Source organism: Hipposideros armiger, unplaced genomic scaffold (genome assembly GCF_001890085.2).
Source record: "Hipposideros armiger isolate ML-2016 unplaced genomic scaffold, ASM189008v1 scaffold_824, whole genome shotgun sequence".
Classification (NCBI taxonomy): Eukaryota; Metazoa; Chordata; class Mammalia; order Chiroptera; family Hipposideridae; genus Hipposideros; species Hipposideros armiger.
This window is the reverse complement of record NW_017732174.1, coordinates 253,306-272,890: the sequence shown is the minus strand read 5'-3', so window position 1 is coordinate 272,890 and position 19,585 is coordinate 253,306. Positions and strand designations below refer to the sequence as shown.

At 55.9% G+C, this 19,585-nt stretch overlaps 1 protein-coding gene across 2 annotated transcripts in view; it reads left to right on the top strand.

The window, feature by feature from the left end:
- Positions 1 to 19,330, top strand: part of MEGF8 (multiple EGF like domains 8) — a 39,124-nt gene extending 19,794 nt beyond the window's left edge. For both annotated transcript variants that reach the window (XM_019629038.1, XM_019629039.1), the window contains exons 23-41: positions 236 to 368; positions 1,893 to 2,140; positions 2,219 to 2,329; positions 2,466 to 2,584; positions 2,926 to 3,133; positions 3,656 to 3,836; positions 4,399 to 4,562; positions 5,310 to 5,454; positions 7,037 to 7,268; positions 8,459 to 8,582; positions 8,708 to 8,921; positions 9,038 to 9,252; positions 13,244 to 13,451; positions 13,616 to 13,775; positions 14,126 to 14,318; positions 14,761 to 14,931; positions 15,024 to 15,154; positions 15,631 to 15,763; positions 17,913 to 19,330. In XM_019629038.1, coding sequence (XP_019484583.1) covers positions 236 to 368; positions 1,893 to 2,140; positions 2,219 to 2,329; positions 2,466 to 2,584; positions 2,926 to 3,133; positions 3,656 to 3,836; positions 4,399 to 4,562; positions 5,310 to 5,454; positions 7,037 to 7,268; positions 8,459 to 8,582; positions 8,708 to 8,921; positions 9,038 to 9,252; positions 13,244 to 13,451; positions 13,616 to 13,775; positions 14,126 to 14,318; positions 14,761 to 14,931; positions 15,024 to 15,154; positions 15,631 to 15,763; positions 17,913 to 19,181 — 4,359 coding nt within the window. In that variant the 3' untranslated portion in view covers positions 19,182 to 19,330. The remainder of the gene's footprint in view (positions 1 to 235; positions 369 to 1,892; positions 2,141 to 2,218; positions 2,330 to 2,465; positions 2,585 to 2,925; positions 3,134 to 3,655; positions 3,837 to 4,398; positions 4,563 to 5,309; positions 5,455 to 7,036; positions 7,269 to 8,458; positions 8,583 to 8,707; positions 8,922 to 9,037; positions 9,253 to 13,243; positions 13,452 to 13,615; positions 13,776 to 14,125; positions 14,319 to 14,760; positions 14,932 to 15,023; positions 15,155 to 15,630; positions 15,764 to 17,912) is intronic.
- Positions 19,331 to 19,585: the final 255 nt, after the last annotated feature.

Below are 19,585 nucleotides of genomic sequence, written 5' to 3'. Positions count from 1 at the left end.
GTATTGAGAAGGAGGCCCCAGGCGAGAGTGCCTGATTGATGAGCCATGTCTGCTGTCAACACAGGAGAGGAATGGTAGCCTCCGTGCCACAGTTTGACAATCTGCCCAGGATGTTCAAACAGCCCATTCCTCCATCTTACATTGCCCTCTCCTCTTAAACTCCTCCTCCCAGACCCCAAGCATCCTTCTCTCTCGTTCTCATCACCCCCTAATCCTCAGCTTTGTACCCCTCCAGCTGAGCTATGTGCTGGCCTTTGATGGCTTCCCACGCTTCCTGGACACTGGTGTCGTGCAGTCAGACCGTAGCCTCATTGCTGCCTTCTGCGGCCAGCGGCGAGACAGGCCCCTCACTGTGCAGGCCCTGTCTGGTATGGGGACTGGGGGAGGTGGGACTTCTGTCCTGGGCTGTGTATCCCTTGTCCCTGCACCTTGCCAACTGAGGTGGGCTCAAGACCCAGCCCAACTCTGCCACTGACTTGCTGGGTGACGCAATCCTTTGCCACCTCTGGGCCTCAGTTTCTTCAGCTGAGAAGCAAGTAGAGAGGATTGTGCTGGCTGCCTCTGGAGAGTAGGGCCAAGCAAGACATGTTTGGGGTACTCAGAATGGGGCTGATGTGAGGGTCTCTGAGCATCCCCTCAGCCATGGATCTCAACCAGGGCTGATCATACCCTCGGGGCATTTAGCAACGTCTGGAGATGGTCTGATTGTCATGATTGGGGGTGCTGCTGGCATCTCCTGGGTGGGGCCAGAGGTGCTGCTCCTACAGTGCACAGGACAGCCCTCACAGCCAGGCTCTCTAGGCCCCAAACATCAGCAGGCTTGAGAGAAACCCAGCTTAGTCTGATGGAGATGCACTAGGAATAATTTGTTACCCATGGCAGTTGAAGGGCTCAAGTTTGGAAATACTTCCTTTCACACTGCAAATCAGAGTGGCTCCAAGCTGAGGTAGAAGGCAGAGTTGTAGCTGGTGTACTGTGGACCCCTCGCAGTGAGCAGCTAGAATTGAGGGACCCTCATTTCATTTCACTCAGCAAGTGTTCGCTTAGCACCTGCGGTGAGCCAGGCCTGAGCTAGATTCTGGAGATGCAGCAGTGAACAAGGGACAGAGGTGCTGCCCGCATGGATTCACAGTGTGTGTGTGGTGGGGGCAGCGAGCAAAATAGGCTCAGAGTAGTGAGGGACAAAAGGAAGTGGGAGAGAGTGGGCGCCTGGCCTGTCGGCGGGAGTCTGGAGGGCTTCTGTGCAGAGGTGAAGTTTCGCTTGAGGCCTGAAGAGGGCGGTGTGGGCAAGGGTGACTTCTCCAGGAGGATGAATAGCAGGTGCCCAGGCCCTGAGAAACAGGAACGGGGCGGTGGTGCTGGAGCCAGAGAGCCAGAGAATGAGAGGTGATGATGTCAGAGGGCCTGCAGGGCTGTTTGTTTGTTTGTTTGATTTTAAATATAACTTTACTGAGGCAGTTTTTTACATATCATTAATTCCTGTCAGCTCCACCCAGTCTGCTTTCTAAGGAGACTCGGTTTTACATAAGAGCAGCAGGGAGCTGTGGAAGGTTTGGAGCTTGTGAGTGACTGGATTAGATTCGTCGGCTGCCTCTGCGGAGTGTAGGGGAGCCAGGAAGACCAGTGGTGGGGGTGGGGTGGGGGGCACTGGTGTTGGTGGCTCGGCCAGATCGGTGAATATGAGAGAGATTTAGGCTTTATAAGCAACGGAGCTTGATGGGCTGGATGAAGGAGAGTGTGTGCAGTGTGCAGAACGGTTAATCATGGCAGTGATCATGGATGATCGAGGTGTCTTGCTTCCCTCCCCAAGGCACAGGGTCTTCTCAGAACCTGGGGGTGGAGCAGCGCCTAGACTGCGGCCTTGCTCCATGCTCCTGGCTTCTCCCCCACAGGGCTGCTTGTGCTGCACTGGGAGGCCAACGGCTCCTCGTCCTGGGGCTTCAATGCCTCGGTGGGCTCTGCCCGCTGCGGATCAGGGGGCCCCGGGAGCTGCCCTGTCCCCCAGGAGTGTGTGCCCCACGATGGGGATGCAGGTGCTGGACTCTGCCGCTGTCCCCAGGGCTGGGCTGGCCCACACTGCCGCATGGCTCTGTGTCCTGAAAACTGCAACGCCCACAATGGGGCAGGGACTTGTAACCAGGTACAGGTGGGACAGGGCAAGCCAGGTGGGACAGGAGTGGTGCCCAGGGTTCCCCCTGAGCCTCCTGTTGTCCCCCAGAGCCTGGGCGTGTGCATCTGTGCTGAGGGCTTTGGGGGCCCCAACTGTGCCACGAAGCTGGATGGCGGACAGCTGGTCTGGGAAACCCTCATGGACAGCCGCCTCTCAGCTGTGAGTTGTGGGCCTGGGGAGGTGCCACACAGCCTGGGTCATTCTCCACTCCTGGGCCCACCCCCGAGACCCTGTACTCAGCCTGACACTGTCATGACCTTAGCCTGACCCCTCACTGCCCTACCCCCACCCCCAGGACACTGCGAGTCGCTTCCTGCACCGCCTGGGGCACACCATGGTGGAGGGACCTGATGCCACCTTGTGGATGTTTGGGGGCCTAGGCCTGCCCCAGGGGCTGCTGGGAAACCTGTACAGGTGAGGACTGCCCTGGGGTGATGGGATACCTAAATACGAGAAGGTCGCCTTGGGGTGCTGAGATGTCTGTCACCCTAGAGTCCTCTCAAGGGGGTGCAGACAAACCTTTACAGGTGCAGGACATCCCAAAGGTTGCTGGGACAGTTGTCATAGGAGGCTTACCTCAGGGGTGGGATGTTCTTTGGGTGGTGCTACCCTAGGGTATAGTAAGGTGACTTATAGTTGTAGGAAGGTCACCCTAGGAGATGTTGGGAGACCTGTGTGTGTGTGGGGGGGTGGTCACCTCAAGGGATGCTGGGATGACGGGACAGTGAGGCTGCCTGTTTGCGTCTTGGCCCTAGGTACTCAGTGAGCGAGCGGCGGTGGACACAGATGCTGGCAGGAGCCGAGGACGGGGGCCCAGGCCCCTCACCCCGCTCCTTCCATGCGGCTGCCTATGTGCCCGCTGGCCGTGGTGCCATGTACCTGCTGGGGGGGCTCACGGCTGGGGGTGTCACCCGAGATTTCTGGGTCCTCAACCTCACCACCCTGCAGTGGCGGCAGGAGAAGGTGAGCATCTCTTCCACTCCCAGCCACCACATCCAGGCTCTGGCAAAGATGACCAGAGCAGCTTTTGCCAGCTTTGCCCCCAGAGGAAATGGCTTTCACTCTGGGGCGTGAACACAAGCCCCAGAATTGAATTTCACTGGCCATCTGGGTCACGTTATATTTCCCAGCCATTCTCTGGCCAAAGGGATGTGATACTCTGGTTGGCCAGGCTGGGATACAGCCTGTGGAGTGGATCCAGTCAGCCCTATGCAGCCAGAGTGAGAGTAGGGGGGCAGGGGCTTCCCAGAGGAACACAGGCTGCTCCGGCCTGAAGAAGTGACGTTGAGAGACAGACATGGCAAGAAGTCTACTGCAAGCCTGCCGGGAGAGGGCTGGTTGGAAGGTCTAGGGTCCGACTAGACCTGGGCAGCTCACTACCTCCTTAGTGGTTCGAGGCGAGTGTGGGAGCTTTGAGCCTTGCTTCTACCCACAAGATGACCCCTGACCTCTGGCCACCTGTGACCTCCGCCCTCTGTCCTTTAGGCCCCTCAGGCTGTGGAACTTCCAGCCGTTGCTGGTCATACTCTGACCGCCCGCCGAGGCCTGTCTCTGCTCCTGGTGGGTGGCTACTCCCCTGAAAATGGCTTCAACCAGCAGCTGCTCGAGTACCAGCTGGCATCTGGCACCTGGGTATCCGGAGCTCAAAGCGGGACACCCCCAACAGGTGGGGCTGGGGACAGGAAGGCACAGCACTTTTGACTGTTCCGCTGTCCAGGGCTTCATGTAGACTCTATTCACTCCAGTACTCTATGGTCACTGCCCCCCATACCTTGTTATCTCCATGTCTCCCCGCAACCCCCGCCCAGATTCTCAGGGAACCATCTCTTGAGAAGTTCAGTTTCTCTATTTACCCCTCCCAGATTCCATGATAAGCTGCCCACCTCACCTCTGCCCAGTAGCCGTGGGTCACCATCTCCCTCCCCCAGGGCCTAGGTCATCACCCCTCAGGTATTCTTTCTCTACCTCACCTTCTACCTTTTTTGGTCACTGTCCCTAGGACATTCTGGCCACGGCATCTCCCTCTCTGCTCTTTCCCTGAGTTTCTGTTGATTGTCCTTTGAACTGAAGGGAGAAGGGAGGGGTTGAGAAGGGATCCTAGATCTGTGTCCTCAGGGCCTGGAAGGGTGTTGTGGTCACAAAAAGGGGAACCCAGGATGGTGGGGGAAGTTCTCGATCACCAGCCCTTCCCCAGTGTCTGTGCTCACTCTGCTCCCCACCCCCACCAGGTCTCTATGGTCATTCTGCGGTGTACCACGAGGCCACTGACTCCCTCTACGTGTTTGGGGGTTTCCGCTTCCACGTGGAGCTGGCAGCCCCATCCCCTGAGCTCTACTCCCTGCACTGTCCTGACCGCACCTGGAGCCTTCTGGCCCCTTCTCAGGGGGCAAAGGTCAGGAAAGGAAGTCTAGACTGATGGATGTAGGGGGTGGAAGAGGGAGGGGCCTCCCTATCTATCCCCGTGACTCACGGACTGGCTGGACCCTGGATTCCTACTGCCCCTCCTTTCCAGTCCCCTAAACTAAACTGAAGGGCATCCCAAGTCTTCCCTTCTTGTATCCCTGGCTTGGAGGAAAGGCTCCTCGCTCAGGAAGTCAGAGGCCTGGGTTCTGGTGCAGCCCTGGCAGGCCCCTCCTCTTCCTGCCCCCCCCCTCCCCCGAATCTATAGATGAGGACTGAGGCTCCTTGCGCTTCCTGCCTTCAAGGCCAAAGGAGAGGGTGTGTGGGAGACCGTGAAACCTCGGATGGTTAGAGACAATTGGATTTGCTGTCCACCAACATTTTTCCAAGCTCTTCATGGGGCTGGACTGAGGGAAGTGGAAGTGAGAGACCCAAGCCTCACCCCAGATACCCCCAGCCCAGCTGGCAAAGTCACAGGAAAATGTAGGGTCCCTCCTAAGCAGTCTGGGTTAGGTTCCTGGGGATGTAGGGGTTCAGGGGGAAAGAGATGGTTCTGGGGGCTGCTCTGAGGAATGATGGAGGTTTCCGGGAGGAAGAAGGTGAGATCTGAGGAAAGTTAGGGTGGGGTGTGCTGGTGGGGGGCTAGGGTATGGGGAGATTTGGGGTGGCAGGTGAGCTGAGAGAGTGAGGAGTGGACTGTGGCTCTGACAGGCCATCTCACCACCTATCTCCCCAACAGCCCCGCCCCCGACTTTTCCATGCCTCAGCTCTGCTAGGCGACACCATGGTGGTCCTTGGGGGGCGCTCGGACCCTGATGAGTTCAGCAGCGATGTGCTGCTCTACCAGGTCAACTGCAACTCCTGGCTCCTGCCTGACCTCACCCGTAAGTCCATTGCTGTCCCTGGGAACCCCCGACCTGAGACCCCCTCTCATTCGAAGTCACTTGGGCCCCTTCAGACCCACTGGCAAAGCTCCTGTCCCCTTCAAGCTATCTGAACACCTGCGGGGATGCCCGCCTTCCTTTTTTTCTTAGAAAAGTTTATTTCTTTAATTAAAATTTTTGTAAAAAAAATTTTAAAAACCTGATTATAAAAGTAATAATATTCATTATATGTAATTTGTGAAATAGGAAGAAAAAATCCCCATAATCCTATTCCCTAGAGGCAACCACTATTACATGTGGGGTGTTTCCAGTCTCTCCTGTTTATAGGTTCGACAGGGGTTTGTATCTTGCCTTTTTATTTCACATAACCTTGTAAGCGACTGACTGTGTATGTTTTCTGGGCCTGTCTCCTTTTCTTTTTGCTTCTCTCTCTAACCCCCTGTCTCTAATTCCCTTTTTCTGATAATCTAGTTTTTCCACCACTCTGTGACTCTCTCTTTTTTTTTTTTTTTTTTAGGACTTAAAAAATTGAGGTGAAAGTCACATAACGTAAAATTAACAATAAAGCAGCATTTTGTACCTTCACAATGTTGTGCAACCACCACCTCTATCTGGTTCCAAAATGTTTGTTGTGTTACAATCTCTGCCCATCAGTAATCAGTGTTGTGACTGGACCAGCTCTCCTCGTTCTTATTATGATTGCTAGATGCCCTTCAGCTATAACTGTCAGGAAACTTGGAAAAGATACAGGCTCATTACTTACAAGACCTGGAAACTGCAGAGCGCTCTTGGCTGTGAGCCACAGGGCGAGGTCATGGGTAGAGAGGGAGACTGCACAGGCCTGAGTGCTGCTTTTCTTGGGGTTGAGGGTAGGGGCCTAAGGTTTCAAGGGCTCACTCTCTACTGGTGACTTTAAAATGTATGAGCAGGGATTTGAAAAGGTCTTAGCCCAAATGGTCTTATTGAAGTCAACCAAGTTCTCTAAAACAAAAGAGCCTCCATGTGGGGAGGTGGCTGGCCCTGTGTTTTTTGTTTTTCTGAGACAGCCATCCTTGAAGCGGATGTCTCTTTGAAATGGATGCCTCCACTATCAAAGCTTAAGTCAGGCACTTACATCACACACACACACAAAAAGAAAAAAACAACTGTGAGCGTTTACTCCACAACATTTGTCTCCATTCTTTGTTTGTTTTGTTTTGTTTTGTTTCTAGCTGAGCCATCCTGCTACCTGTTGGCAGCTCAGCGGCTGCGCAGCTCTGGCTGGACTCGAACCGCTGTTGCTCAGAGCTCAAACTTTTGAGCGAGCTCTTAACCAACTGAGCTACTCGGCTGGCCCCTCATTTGTCTCCATTCTTAATTTCACTCTTCGTTCCTTTTTTTCTCTGTTGGTGTCTCTCTCCCTGTCTTTTGTTTTGCTATCTGTGTCTCAGGCCATGTCTGGCCTTATCCTTCTCTGTCCTGCCATGTCTGTCTCTGCTCTCCAGACATCTGTCCCCTCAGGTCCCTCTCTGACTGGCATCTTACTGGCCTCTGTGTGGGTCTCCTACCTGCTCTCTTTCTGAACAATGTTGTCTTTCCCCAGGCCAGGCCTCTGTGGGGCCCCCGATGGAGGAGTCTGTGGCCCACGCTGTGGCGGCAGTGGGGGGCCGCCTATACATCTCCGGTGGCTTCGGGGGAGTGGCCCTGGGCCGCCTGCTGGCCTTGACCCTGCCCCCTGACCCCTGTCGCCTGCTGCCCTCCCCCGAAGCTTGTAACCAGTCTGGGGCCTGCATCTGGTGCCATGGGGCCTGCTTGTCCGGGGACCAGGCCCACAGGTAACCATGTTGACTGACAGCTGCAGGGGAGGGGCGTACTGGTGCCCTTCCAAGGGGGTTCTGTGTTGTGCCAGGCTGGGGGAGGCCTCAGGAGGGTACTGTCTGGTCAGGATATCAGCTCATATGGGAAAATGGCTGGTTCATCACAGGCAGGGGTGGGCTGGGGGCACCCAAGAAGGGAGCCCTGCTTATCGGCTGGAGTATCATCCGAGTGCTTCCTGGAGGAGCTGCGTCTGAAGTGGGCCCTAAATGACCAGGAGACTTTACACCAGCAAAGGTTTGGAAGTGGGGCTGCGCCTGGTGTACTTGAGAGGTCATCTGAGCTTGGGGAAAATGAGACTGGCAAGTTGAATGAGGTCAGCTCAGAAAGGGCTTCTGGTGCTTGGCCGAGGTTCTGGGCTCTGTTGACGTCCACAGACCCCTCATCTATAGTTTGGGAAGCTGAACATCTCAGGAAGCTGAAAGTGCTGTCCTAGGTTTAGCACAAACTCTTTTGGTTGCATGATCGTCCTGAGCTGATGTGAGGTACTAATGGCTTTATTTGTCCCATTAAATGTGTCACCATGTTTAGTACAGAAATATTAAAGGGTTTGATTAATGGGGTGCTCCCCCAGACTCCACTAGGGGTGTTATGTAACAGTGGGCACAGCCACTGCTTTTCTAAAACCTGGAAAGTTCTGAAGCATGTGGGCCTTCAAAGGTTTTGCTTAAGGGATGGTGGCTCGTCACTGTGGGTGACGGGGAGCCACAAAGGTTTGCGCAGGCGAGGGCAGGGGCAGGCATGGGCAGAAAGAGTGCTTGGGGCTGTTGTGAGGGAGGAGTTGCAAGGGGAGTCTGTGGGTAGAGACCAGAGAGGAGGCCATGGCGAGAGGAAGAGGCCAGAGTTGGGCAAGCGGCTGCAGAGGTGGAGGGGGGATAGTCAGAAATTCAGGAGGTTGAAGGCCTCAGTGGCTGCAGGGGCTGTGGAGTATTGTCCCATGTCTCTGGCCTGGGTGACTAGTGGACATGGGACCGTCACCAGTGGGATGGGGGAGGAGCAGGTTCGTGAGTCCTATGCTGAGTCCAGTTTGGGACACATATGGGGGCCTGCAGCACGACGTCCAGGGGGCACCAGGAGGAGGCAAGGGCGGGAGGAGGAGGAAGGATGGGGCCTGGCTGGGTGAGACGAGCCAGGCCTCATGCTTCCCCAGGCTGGGCTGTGGGGCGCCCCCCTGCTCCCCAATGCCTCGCTCCCCCGAGGAATGTCGCCGTCTCCGGACCTGCAGTGAGTGCCTGGCTCGCCATCCCCGGACCCTGCAGCCTGGAGATGGAGAGGTGAGTGGTGCGAGGCAGCGCTCAGGAACCACTGTGCTTTTCAGCTGTGATGGGGTGGGAGGCACTGTGTCAGGAGGTGTGCTGGGGGCCCTGAGGACCCCACAGAGCCTGTCTTCCCCCACCAGGCATCTCCCCCCCGTTGCAAGTGGTGTACCAACTGTCCTGAGGGCGCCTGCATCGGGCGCAACGGGTCCTGCACCTCAGAGAATGATTGTCGGATCAATCAGAGAGAGGTCTTCTGGGCGGGGAACTGCTCGGAGGCTGCGTGCGGGGCCGCCGATTGCGAGCAGTGCACCAGGGAGGGCAAGTGCATGTGGACGCGGCAGTTTAAGAGGACAGGTGAGAGCCGAGGCTTGGGCCCTCAGAGGACAGCTTGGGGGCCTGGGCTCCTGGCTCTGAGGGAGGAGGGGCTGGGGGCCCAGCCTCAATTCTGATCACTGTGCCCCAAACCCCAGGCGAGACCCGCCGCATCCTCTCGGTGCAGCCTACCTATGACTGGACATGCTTCAGCCACTCTCTGCTGAATGTGTCCCCAATGCCGGTGGAATCATCGCCCCCACTGCCCTGCCCCACCCCCTGTCACCTCCTGCCCAACTGCACCTCCTGCCTGGACTCCAAGGGTGCGGACGGGGGCTGGCAGCACTGTGTCTGGAGCAGCAGCCTCCAACAGGTACTGCACATGGCTGGCGGTCCCAGTGTCCTTCCTCTCTGCTCCACACTGACTTTCTCCACTGTCTCCCTCCTCTGTCCTACTTCCTCCTCCATCTCCCGAGCTCTGGTGCCACCATCACGCTTTTGCTTTGCTCCTACCTTCTCTTCTCTCCTCCCAGTAACTCTTTCTTTCCTCCTTGCCTTGCGAGTCTCCCTGCTGTGTCTTCTCGCCACACTTCTGTGCCACCTCCAAACTCCCCAGCCCCGCGTGTCTCCAGCTCTTGTTCACGCTTTCATCGCCCCATCCTTCCATGACTTCCCTCTCCCTCCAAAACCCCTCCTCTTCCCTCCTCCCTCTCTTTCTCTCTCTGCTTTAAGAACTTCAGGTTGTAAGAAACAGAAACCTGCTGGAGCTGGTTTTGTTATAAGGAACTGGGGGTAATTGATGGAGTCTGAGGACAGGAAGTACTGTTGCTCTGAGGGTCTCAGGCCACGTGGTCTCTCATCTCAGCTGTTCTCTGCACATTTCCATCCTCCAGTTTCTCTCAACTTGATCGTCAACACACATAGCCTAAAATGGTAGCCCTTGACCCGCGGTCTAGGTGGCTTTCTAATTCCAGAACTTATAGTCACTTCTGTTTGTCACTACTCACATTCTCAAGGGAAGACTTCAGCTCAGCTCACAAGTTAGGTGTCCAGCCTTGGTCCTAAGAGACATAGCCAGGGACGGGTAGGAGCACATGACTCTAACATAGCAGTTCAGACGCACCCCTCATCTGTGGCTGTGGGCTGGAGAGATGATTCTGGAAGGTCTGGGGAGGTGCTGTATGTGTCAGTGACAGTCCTCCCCTTGACTCCTCACCACATGCTCCCTCATGAAGTCCTAGCATGGTTTAGACGTCCCAGTGGCAGACATTGAAGGCATTTACTGCTCCCCGCAAACCTACCCCAGTGGAAGACAAGAAACATTCATGTCCTGCTGTCACATCCAGAAGCAGTGTCACTGGGCCAGAGTTCTGAGGCTCCGATTCCCACCGATGTTCACTTCCCATTCATATCTTTATTGTGCAAGACCCCATTGAGGTGTGACCACTCACCATCTCAACCCATGAGCCTACATTAATCTTTGGTAAAATGGGAGTGATATCAACAGACCCCATCTGGGGTGTTTCCAACGCCAACGACCGATTCACCCACTCTCTGGACACCAGCTGGGTGTCCCACAATCCAATTCACCCCAACACCATCTACCTGGCATTAGTATCAGATCCCACAAGTTAGAAGGCTCAGTCCTGCAAGACTGTCTCCACTTCAGATGCCACTCACAAATCCAGGGGTTCCACCAGTCCCTCCACAGGTTCGATAATTTTCTAGAAGGGCTCACAGAACCCAGAGACACATTTACTTACTACAGTAATACCAGTTTATTATAAAGGACACAACTCAGGAAGAGCTAAGTGGAAGAGACGAACGGGACCAAGTAAAGTGGGGATTTGGAGTTCCCATGCCCTCTCTGGGCACGCCACCCTGCCAGTGGATGTGTTCACCAGCTCTGAACCTCAGTGGAGAGTTTTTTATAGAGTTTAACCTCCAGCTCCGCCCCAGGTCAGTGGGAGAGGCTGAAAGTTACACCCCTCCAATGACTTGGTTTTTCTGGGGACCCCTTCCTAAGTCACCTCATTGGCATAAATTCAGGTGAAAGGGGCACCTTGTAAATAACAAAAGACATTCCCATCACTGAGGAAATTCCAAGCATTTTAGTACCTTGGTGCCAGGAATCGGGACAAAAACACAAATATATTTTTGTGTTGCAGCACACCACCCCATAGGCAGGTTGTACAAATTAGATGGGAGGATGTATTGACAGCGTGGAGCAGAGCCTGCCTTGCAGTAAAAACTTGGGAACGCCCCAGGTTCCACCCACGGGGAGGATTCCCAGTCTCCACTGTCTGGGACACACCTAGAGGATCACTGCAGCTGAGTGAGGAGGGGATGTCCCCATGGAGGCCCTCAGTGTGACCCTGCAGTGTCTGTCTTTAACAAGCAGAGGCCTCTCCTTCCCAAGCCTGGGGTCCTTTGGTGATATGTGTTCTCTCCAGATATTATTGAGATTGCCATTACTCGTCTTTGTGGGGACTCCAGGGACCAGAAGGCAAAACCAGAGAGCACATGCTGCTCCCCCAGCCCCTTGTCTGCCGGGCTCTCAGAGCTGCTCTGGAAGTAAGGGGTCTGCCAGGCGAGAGGCAGGAGGAAGTGGTAGGGCTGCTGACTTGGAGAGCACAAAATTGATGCTGCCTGTGAATGTGAGACGACTTCTGCCAGATCTTCTAAAGGTTTCTATGAAATCTAGTTAAAGTGCTGGCTTAGATTTTTAAAAAAGCACCACAGCACAGCTCAAACCTAACTGGTGTGCTGGCCAGACCTGTTATGATTTGGCTCAAGGGCAGCTGTATTTCAGCCATCCAGCTATGTTCTTTTGAATGACTTTGGCCTCAGAGCCTGGGGCAGGCAACAGAGTGTTCTCTTCCCTGGCTGGCTGGCTTCTTTCCTCCTTTCCTTTCTCCTTGACCAAATACTGTATTGAGCACCTTCCTTGTGCCCTGCACTTTGCTAGGCTGTGGGCAAGTGTCCGCAGATGACCTGGGATCCTGCTCTGGGAACTTATGTTCATCTGTCTTTGCCAGGAGCACAGGAAATACAGTTACAGTGTTGGGCAGCCACGCCATTTGGCCATTAGGGCGGTCACAGCAGAAAGCACTGTGCATGTGCAGACTAGGGCCTCGGGCTTCTCTCCACTCCCTTATAGATTGCCCCGCTGTCTGTCAGTGAACCAAATTTAGATCTGGAGGCCTAGCCTGGCAGCGACTTCGGCAGTTGAGCAAGGCTCAGCTCATTGCCGGCGGTAACCCTCAAGAGGCTCAGAGCTCTGGCCACAGCAGTCAGGGTTTTCTATTTCAGGATTGCATGGTGGCTTTGCTTTTTCCTAAGTGCTTGCAGCCGGCCAGCCCAGACTAATCGCTTTCCTCTTATACTTTATTTAAGGCCTGAGCAGTAAATAAAATGCTCTTATACTCTGAGGTAAGTTCCCAAGGGTCTGACCCTCACTGTGCTGCCTGTCTGGGTCCCGGGACATGATGAGTGATGGTGTGTGAGCTGCTGCTCAGCCTCTGACTCGGGACTCCTCAGCTTCCCAGACTAAGGCAGGAGCATCCTATAGCCCCGGCAGCAAGGTCCCCATTTTTCTAATCGACTGTGGCTTGCAACCCCCCCTCCTGATCCTGGTTTCTGTCTCCACCTGGGATCATTGCCTGCTTTTGATTGTGAGAAGCAGCAGTGCCCTGAGCCAGGTGGGTAAAGGGGGCTCATTACACCAACACAGTTGTACCTCTTGGAAGCCAAGGTGGAGAGTGCAGCTAGGCGTTACTAGGGACTGGATACGGAGCTGGAAAGCCGCCTTTCCACCTGTGTTTGGGGTGTGGTTCTCATCTCTGCTTCCATCTGCCTCTGCTGTTTTCCTGCCACCCTCCTCTTCATTGTTGTCATGTGCTCATCCAGACTGCCCTGTCAGCCCTAATTTGCATAATTTCCTAGTTTCAAGGATGTCCCTAATCTGACTTATTGTGTTTCCCTGAAAATAGCCGGAGAAGAAGCCCTGGCATGATTCCTCCAGGATATGGAGGGCACACACCTCTCACATGAGGGTTTTATGACCTGTTTCAGGAAGAAGGGTACCTTTTCCACAAACTCCTTCAGCTTAAAATATTCAGTATGCCAAGGTGCCATATTTCGGCACTTAAAATCATGTGAGAGCTTATTTTCCAGCTAGGTCTTATTTTCAGGGAAACAGGGTAGTTATAGATGCTTGAGAAGGAGAATGTGATGACTCCAGCTGGTTGTCCACTTTGGTCCACCTGGCTATGGCCAGGGAGGGTGAGCTATCCGAGTCCAGGAAGATGCACAGGATGTGTTCGTTTGACCCTCTTTCTCTGCATTTCCCCTCCCCTGGACAGTGTCTGAGCCCCTCCTACCTGCCCCTGCGATGTATGGCCGGAGGCTGCGGGCGGCTTCTCCGAGGACCCGAGAGCTGCTCCCTGGGCTGTGCTCAGGCAACCCAGTGCGCTCTGTGTCTGCGGCGCCCCCACTGTGGCTGGTGTGCCTGGGGGGGCCAGGATGGGGGTGGCCGCTGCCTGGAGGGTGGACTCAGCGGCCCCCGTGATGGTGAGAAGGGTTTAGGGGTGCGGTGAGAGGGGCTGGTGTGGAGAACATAGGGGGCGCTGGGGGTTGTCTCAGAGGTGGGGCTCAGTAGAAGTAGGAGTGAGGGCCTAGGTGGCTGGGTGGGAGGTGCAGAGGCCCCCAGGTGAAGCCCTGTATCCCCATGCCAGGGCTGACGTGTGGGCGTACTGGGGCCTCCTGGGCCTTCCTGTCCTGCCCCCCTGAGGACGAGTGTGCAAATGGACACCACGACTGCAATGAGACACAGAACTGCCACGACCGGCCCCATGGTTATGAGTGCAGCTGCAAGACAGGCTATACCATGGACAAGTGAGGCTGCAGCCAGACTGGAGGCCAGGATGGGACTGAGGGGAGTGGGGCCAGGCAGACTGTGGGGTGGGAGACTGTGGGGAGCAATAAAGGATGAGGTGTGGACTAAAGCAGGACAAAAGAAAACAGTCCAAGGTGTGAAGGTAGTGGGATTGATCCAGGAGGGCATGCGGGTTGGGGGGCTAGGTAGCAAAGAAGCAACGTTGGTGAGTTTGATAGGGTACCCCGGGAAGAGGTGGCATGGGCTGGCTCCTGGAGTGGGGAGAGTGATGGAACAGAGCAGGGATGAGGATGGTGGGTGGTGAGCTCGCCGCTGCCCTGCCCTAACACCTCCCCACGCCCCCTTGCAGTGTGACAGGTCTGTGCCGCCCGGTGTGTGCCCAGGGCTGTGTGAACGGCTCGTGCGTGGAGCCCGACCACTGCCGCTGCCACTTTGGCTTCGTTGGCCGCAACTGCTCCACAGAGTGCCGCTGCAACCGCCACAGCGAGTGTGCCGGCGTGGGGGCCCGTGACCACTGCCTGCTCTGCCGCAACCATACCAAGGTGGGCTGCCTGGGCCTCCACCCTCCTTGCCTCCAGCTGAGCCCCGATAAGCCAGGCACAGGGTGGCGGTGGCATGACCCTTTCCAAGAGATGTGAGAAGACTTTGGGAACAACCTCCGAGTTTGTGTCACAGAGCGGCTACCCTGGAATAGTGGTCAGAGTTGCCACTGGGCCTGGTAGGGTGGTCATGTGGAGGAAGACTTCAGATAGTTTAGGGAAGGGCTTTCTGAGCTCAGCACTTTGGGCTGGAGGGGAGTAAACCCCCCGTCAGTGGAGGTGTGCAGGCGAAGGCAGAGGGCTAAATCACAGATAGGCTGGGATTGCCTAAGCCAAGTGCCAAGCCTGCCGCCCTCCTGTGGTGCTCTCAGAGGCTGTCCCTTCTCCACTGTCACGCACCCCCATGATTCTCCAATCCCTCTGACTGCCTTTTCCTGGCTCCCAGGGCAGCCACTGTGAGCAGTGCCTCCCGCTGTTTGTGGGTTCCGCAGTGGGAGGCGGGACCTGCCGGCCCTGCCATGCCTTCTGTCGAGGCAACAGCCACGTCTGTGTCTCCAGGAAGGAGCTCGAAATGGCCAGGAGGGAGCCAGAGAAGTACTCGCTGGATCCGGAGGAGGTGAAAGGGGCTGGAGGCCCGAGCTCCTGGGTCTGAGGGAGGCGAGGACTGGTCCATGGCTTTTTGTGATCGCCCTGTCCTTCCTTGGCTAGGTTGAAAACTGGGTGACAGAGGGTCCTAGTGAAGACGAGGCCGTGTGTGTAAACTGCCAGAATAATAGCTACGGGGACAAATGTGAGAGCTGCCTCCATGGCTACTTCCTCCTGGATGGGAAGTGCACCAAGTAAGTAGGAGGGGTTTCTTGCCTTGCCCTGTTCACTGGGCACAACTCTGGGAGCCAGACACCCTTCCACAGTCCTCTGCCCTCCGTCAGGAGAAGATGAAATCCCCAGGGAGTCCCCAGGCTGGAGCAGGGGTTGGGGGACGGAGCTGGACTTAGATAAAAGACTCAGAGTAGTACTGAAACACAGGCTACAGAGCAGCCCCAATGGCGATACCGGTGGGCAAAGATGTCCACCGAGGGAGAGGCCTTGAGACTCTCCCCCCGTTCTACCCTCTTCCTTCTGAATGGTCAGCCCAAGCTGGGTTCTAGCCCTGACTCTTGCCACCTATCACCTCTGTGGCTTTGGGCAAAGGGCTGAACCTCGTGAGCCTCCGTTTCCTCTTCTGTCCTAGGTTGGAGCTCACATATGCAGCGTCCAGCCTGGGCCCCTGTAGGTCATGGGAGCACTATAACCCCTGTCTTCCTCCCCTCCTCAGATGCCAGTGTAATGGCCATGCGGATACATGTAATGAGCAGGACGGGACGGGCTGCCCATGTCAGAACAACACAGAGACGGGCACCTGCCAGGGCAGCTCCCCCAGTGACCGCCGGGACTGCTACAAGTACCAGGTGCGGCTAGAGAAACGAGTTAGGGGCCAAGGGCCCCACATTCCCAAGGTGTCAGAGCTGGGAGCAGGCAGCCTGGGCCGGGCAAGACCGACAATGTTGTTTTGATCTCTGTGGTCGTGGGATCAGAGTCAGGTTGATAGACTGTTCCTGAACCCCAGTCAGTTTCAGGACCCAGGCAGTGGTGCTGGGGACCCAGAAATGAGCCTGTTGGGGGGCTATCAGACTGGTGAGGAGGCAGACTACATTACAGATGGTTACAACTTAAAGGTTACCAATGTCAGAAAACTCATCACATAGTAGCTTAAGCAAAAAAAAAAAAAAAAAGTATTGACTCTCAAAATAGGTCTGAAGTCTACCTACCTTCAGGAATGGCTGGATCCAGGTGCTCACAGTGCCATCAGGAGGCTCTTTTCCTGCATCTTGACTCTGCTTTCTTCATTGTTGACTTCATTCTCAGACAGATTTTCCTCCAAGTGCCAGCCCTCACTTGATGACCTGAGTCTAATAGAGGATCTCATTAAAAATCTCAATAATCTGGTTACTAACAACCAGATTAAAATTCACCTTGAGTCCATTTCCCTTTTCTTTGGCCGGGATGGGGCTCCTGGATCCCCTGTACTAGACACCTGGTTGACTGCCATGTTGCAGGCTTGTCTCCCACAGAAGAAATATTCCATGCTCCCCCCTTGGAGTACAGCTCCGACCACCCCACCCACCCACCCACCTTCTCTCTCTAGTTCTAGAGGGGAGAGAACGTCCCTTACTTGTCTCATTCTTCCCCACGCATCTACAGAAACATCATATCTGCAAAGATGCAGTTCCACCAAAAACGGTGACAGAGCTTCACAAGCCTTCCTGACCCCTGACATTTCCATTCTGGACCAGAATTTTTGCTTTCTTGATGCATAATCAAAAGGCCTGTTGGCCTTCGCCAAAAATGGCAGCTCCGGAAATTAATTCAGCCCTTCTCCTCTAGCAGCTCTGTCAGCATCTCGGAAAGCAGAGGTTTCTTTAGGTTCTAATAATGAATGTTAGCAGTGGTAGCTAGTATATGGGGAGCACCTGCCAGTGAGCTGGTGCTGTACTGTGGAGACAGCACAGATGTGGACGTCTGGTCAAGGCTGTGCTGGGGTTTCGGTGAGGTGTGGACGTAAGAGGAAAACAAGGCCCAGAGATGTTCTGTGTCCTGTCCCAGGTCGGACAGTGGTTGGAGCCTGGATTGACCCTGGTCTGATCTCAGAGCTGAGCAGTTTGCACCGGACTGCAGGAATCAAAATAGCTGTGATCCACTCATCCATTCAGCACATATTTACTGAGCACCTACTATATGGCAGGCACTGTGCGAGGCGCTGGGACACAGTATGGAACAAAACAGGCAAATGTTCTGTCCTCAAGGAACTCCCAGTCTCACGGAGGAGTCCAGCAATAAACAAATCAATAAGGCAGATACACAGCGTGGTAGTGATGAGCAGTAAGGAGGAAAATTAAGCAGAAAGGATGGCTAGGAAGTGTGGGGAGTGGAAATGGTGGATACTATGGCCAAGGAAGGCCTCAGTGAGAAGGCCTCACGAGTAAAAAACCTGATGGAAGTGAGAATGCCAGACAAGCGGACATAGGGGTGGGATAGGTCCGCGTGGAGAGTCATCCAGGCAGAGCCTCAGCCAGTGCAGAGGCCCTGAAGTGGGATGTACCCAACACAGTCCAGAAACAGCACGGCTGGTGGACGAGGCTGGCCCACCCTGTGCTGTGCTTGTGATTGCAGCAGTCCTGTAAGCCAGCTGTGTTACCACCCCTGTACAGAGGAAGACTCTCAAGTTCAACGGGGTTCAGTCACTCTTCCAAGGCCACACAGCTAGTGAGGAAGCAGAACCAGGGTTCAGCAGTGGTCTTTATCGCTGCGCCTCAGAGTTCCAGAGGCCTTGGCTTCAAGGTGCTGTGGTCACTGGAGTGACACCAGGGACAGCAGTGCTGGAGTATAGTGCCCTGGCAAGGAGGCTCAGGGGGGTCACAAGGAAGCTGCTGAGGGCAGTGGGGGAACTCGGGCCTTGGCTACTTACCAATAGGTATAGAATGTCAGTCCTGCTTGGAGCAGGGCTGGGCTTTGAGCTCAGCCCTGATGGCTGTCTCCACCCCCCACCCCTGCCTGCAGTGCGCCAAGTGCCGGGAGTCCTTCCATGGGAGCCCACTGGGTGGCCAGCAGTGCTACCGCCTCATCTCCGTGGAGCAGGAGTGTTGCCTGGACCCAACATCCCAGACCAACTGCTTCCATGAGCCCAAGCGCAGGGCCCTGGGCCCTGGCCGCACTGTCCTCTTTGGTGTGCAGCCGAAGTTCACCAATGTGGACATCCGCCTGACGCTGGACGTGACCTTCGGTGCCGTGGACCTCTACGTCTCCACCTCCTACGACACCTTTGTGGTCCGCGTGGCCCCAGACACAGGCGTCCACACCGTCCATATCCAGCCGCCCCCGCCCCCACCCCCACCACCTCCCCCTGCGGATGGCGGGCCTCGGGGTGCCGGGGATCTGGGGGGACCAGGAGCAGGGAGCGGGCAGGCCACTCCAGTGGAGCCACGGGTGCGGGAGGTGTGGCCACGGGGCCTGATCACCTATGTGACAGTGACGGAGCCATCAGCAGTGCTTGTGGTCCACAGCGTGCGGGACAGGCTGGTCATCACCTACCCGCATGAGCACCACGCCCTCAAATCCAGCCGCTTCTACCTGCTGCTACTGGGCGTGGGAGACCCAAGTGGGCCCGGTGCCAACGGCTCAGCGGACTCGCAGGGCCTGCTTTTCTTCCGGCAGGACCAGGCCCACATCGACCTGTTTGTCTTCTTCTCCGTCTTCTTCTCCTGCTTCTTCCTCTTCCTCTCGCTCTGCGTGCTCCTCTGGAAGGCCAAGCAGGCCCTGGACCAGCGGCAGGAGCAGCGCCGGCACCTGCAAGAGATGACCAAGATGGCCAGTCGCCCCTTCGCCAAGGTCACCGTCTGCTTCCCGCCGGACCCTGCTGCCCCGGCCCCTGCCTGGAAGCCGGCTGGGCTCCCACCACCCACATTCCGCCGCTCTGAGCCCTTCTTGGCACCCCTGCTGCTGACGGGGGCTGGTGGGCCCTGGGGACCTGTGGGAGGGGGCTGCTGCCCACCGGCCATCCCCACCACCACTGCCGGCCTGCGAGCTGGGCCTATCACCCTCGAGCCCACCGAAGATGGTATGGCTGGTGTGGCCACACTGCTACTCCAGCTGCCTGGCGGGCCACACGCACCCAATGGCGCCTGCCTGGGGTCAGCCCTTGTTACACTGAGACACAGGCTGCATGAGTACTGTGGGGGTGGCGGGGGTCCTGGGGGCAGTGGGCATGGGTCTGGTATAGGCCGGAAGGGACTGTTGAGCCAGGACAATCTCACTAGCATGTCCCTCTGACCCATGCTGGTTCGCCTGATGGGGCTGCCCTGAACTTGGGGCCCTTCTGTGTGGGGGCCCCTGAACATTATCCTCAGAGACCTCTGGTTTCCTTCCCCCAGGGAGAACCTTCTTTGTTCTTCATTCAACAATTATTTATTGAATACCTACTATGTGTCAGGCACTGTTGACGGCACCAAGCAAACAGGAACCAAGACAGAGGTCTCCCTGATCTCGGGGGACTGATGTGGCTATAGAGACCTCGGGGTAAAGTCAACTGGGCATTCAAGAAGCTAGACAAAGACATGGCAGGAACTGGCTATGGGAAGAGCTGTGGGAAGTGAGTTCCAGGCAGAGGGAACAAGGTGAGGTGGGAACCAGCTTGTTTTATTGGAAAGTTCGGAAAGCTGGCCAGTGCGATTCCA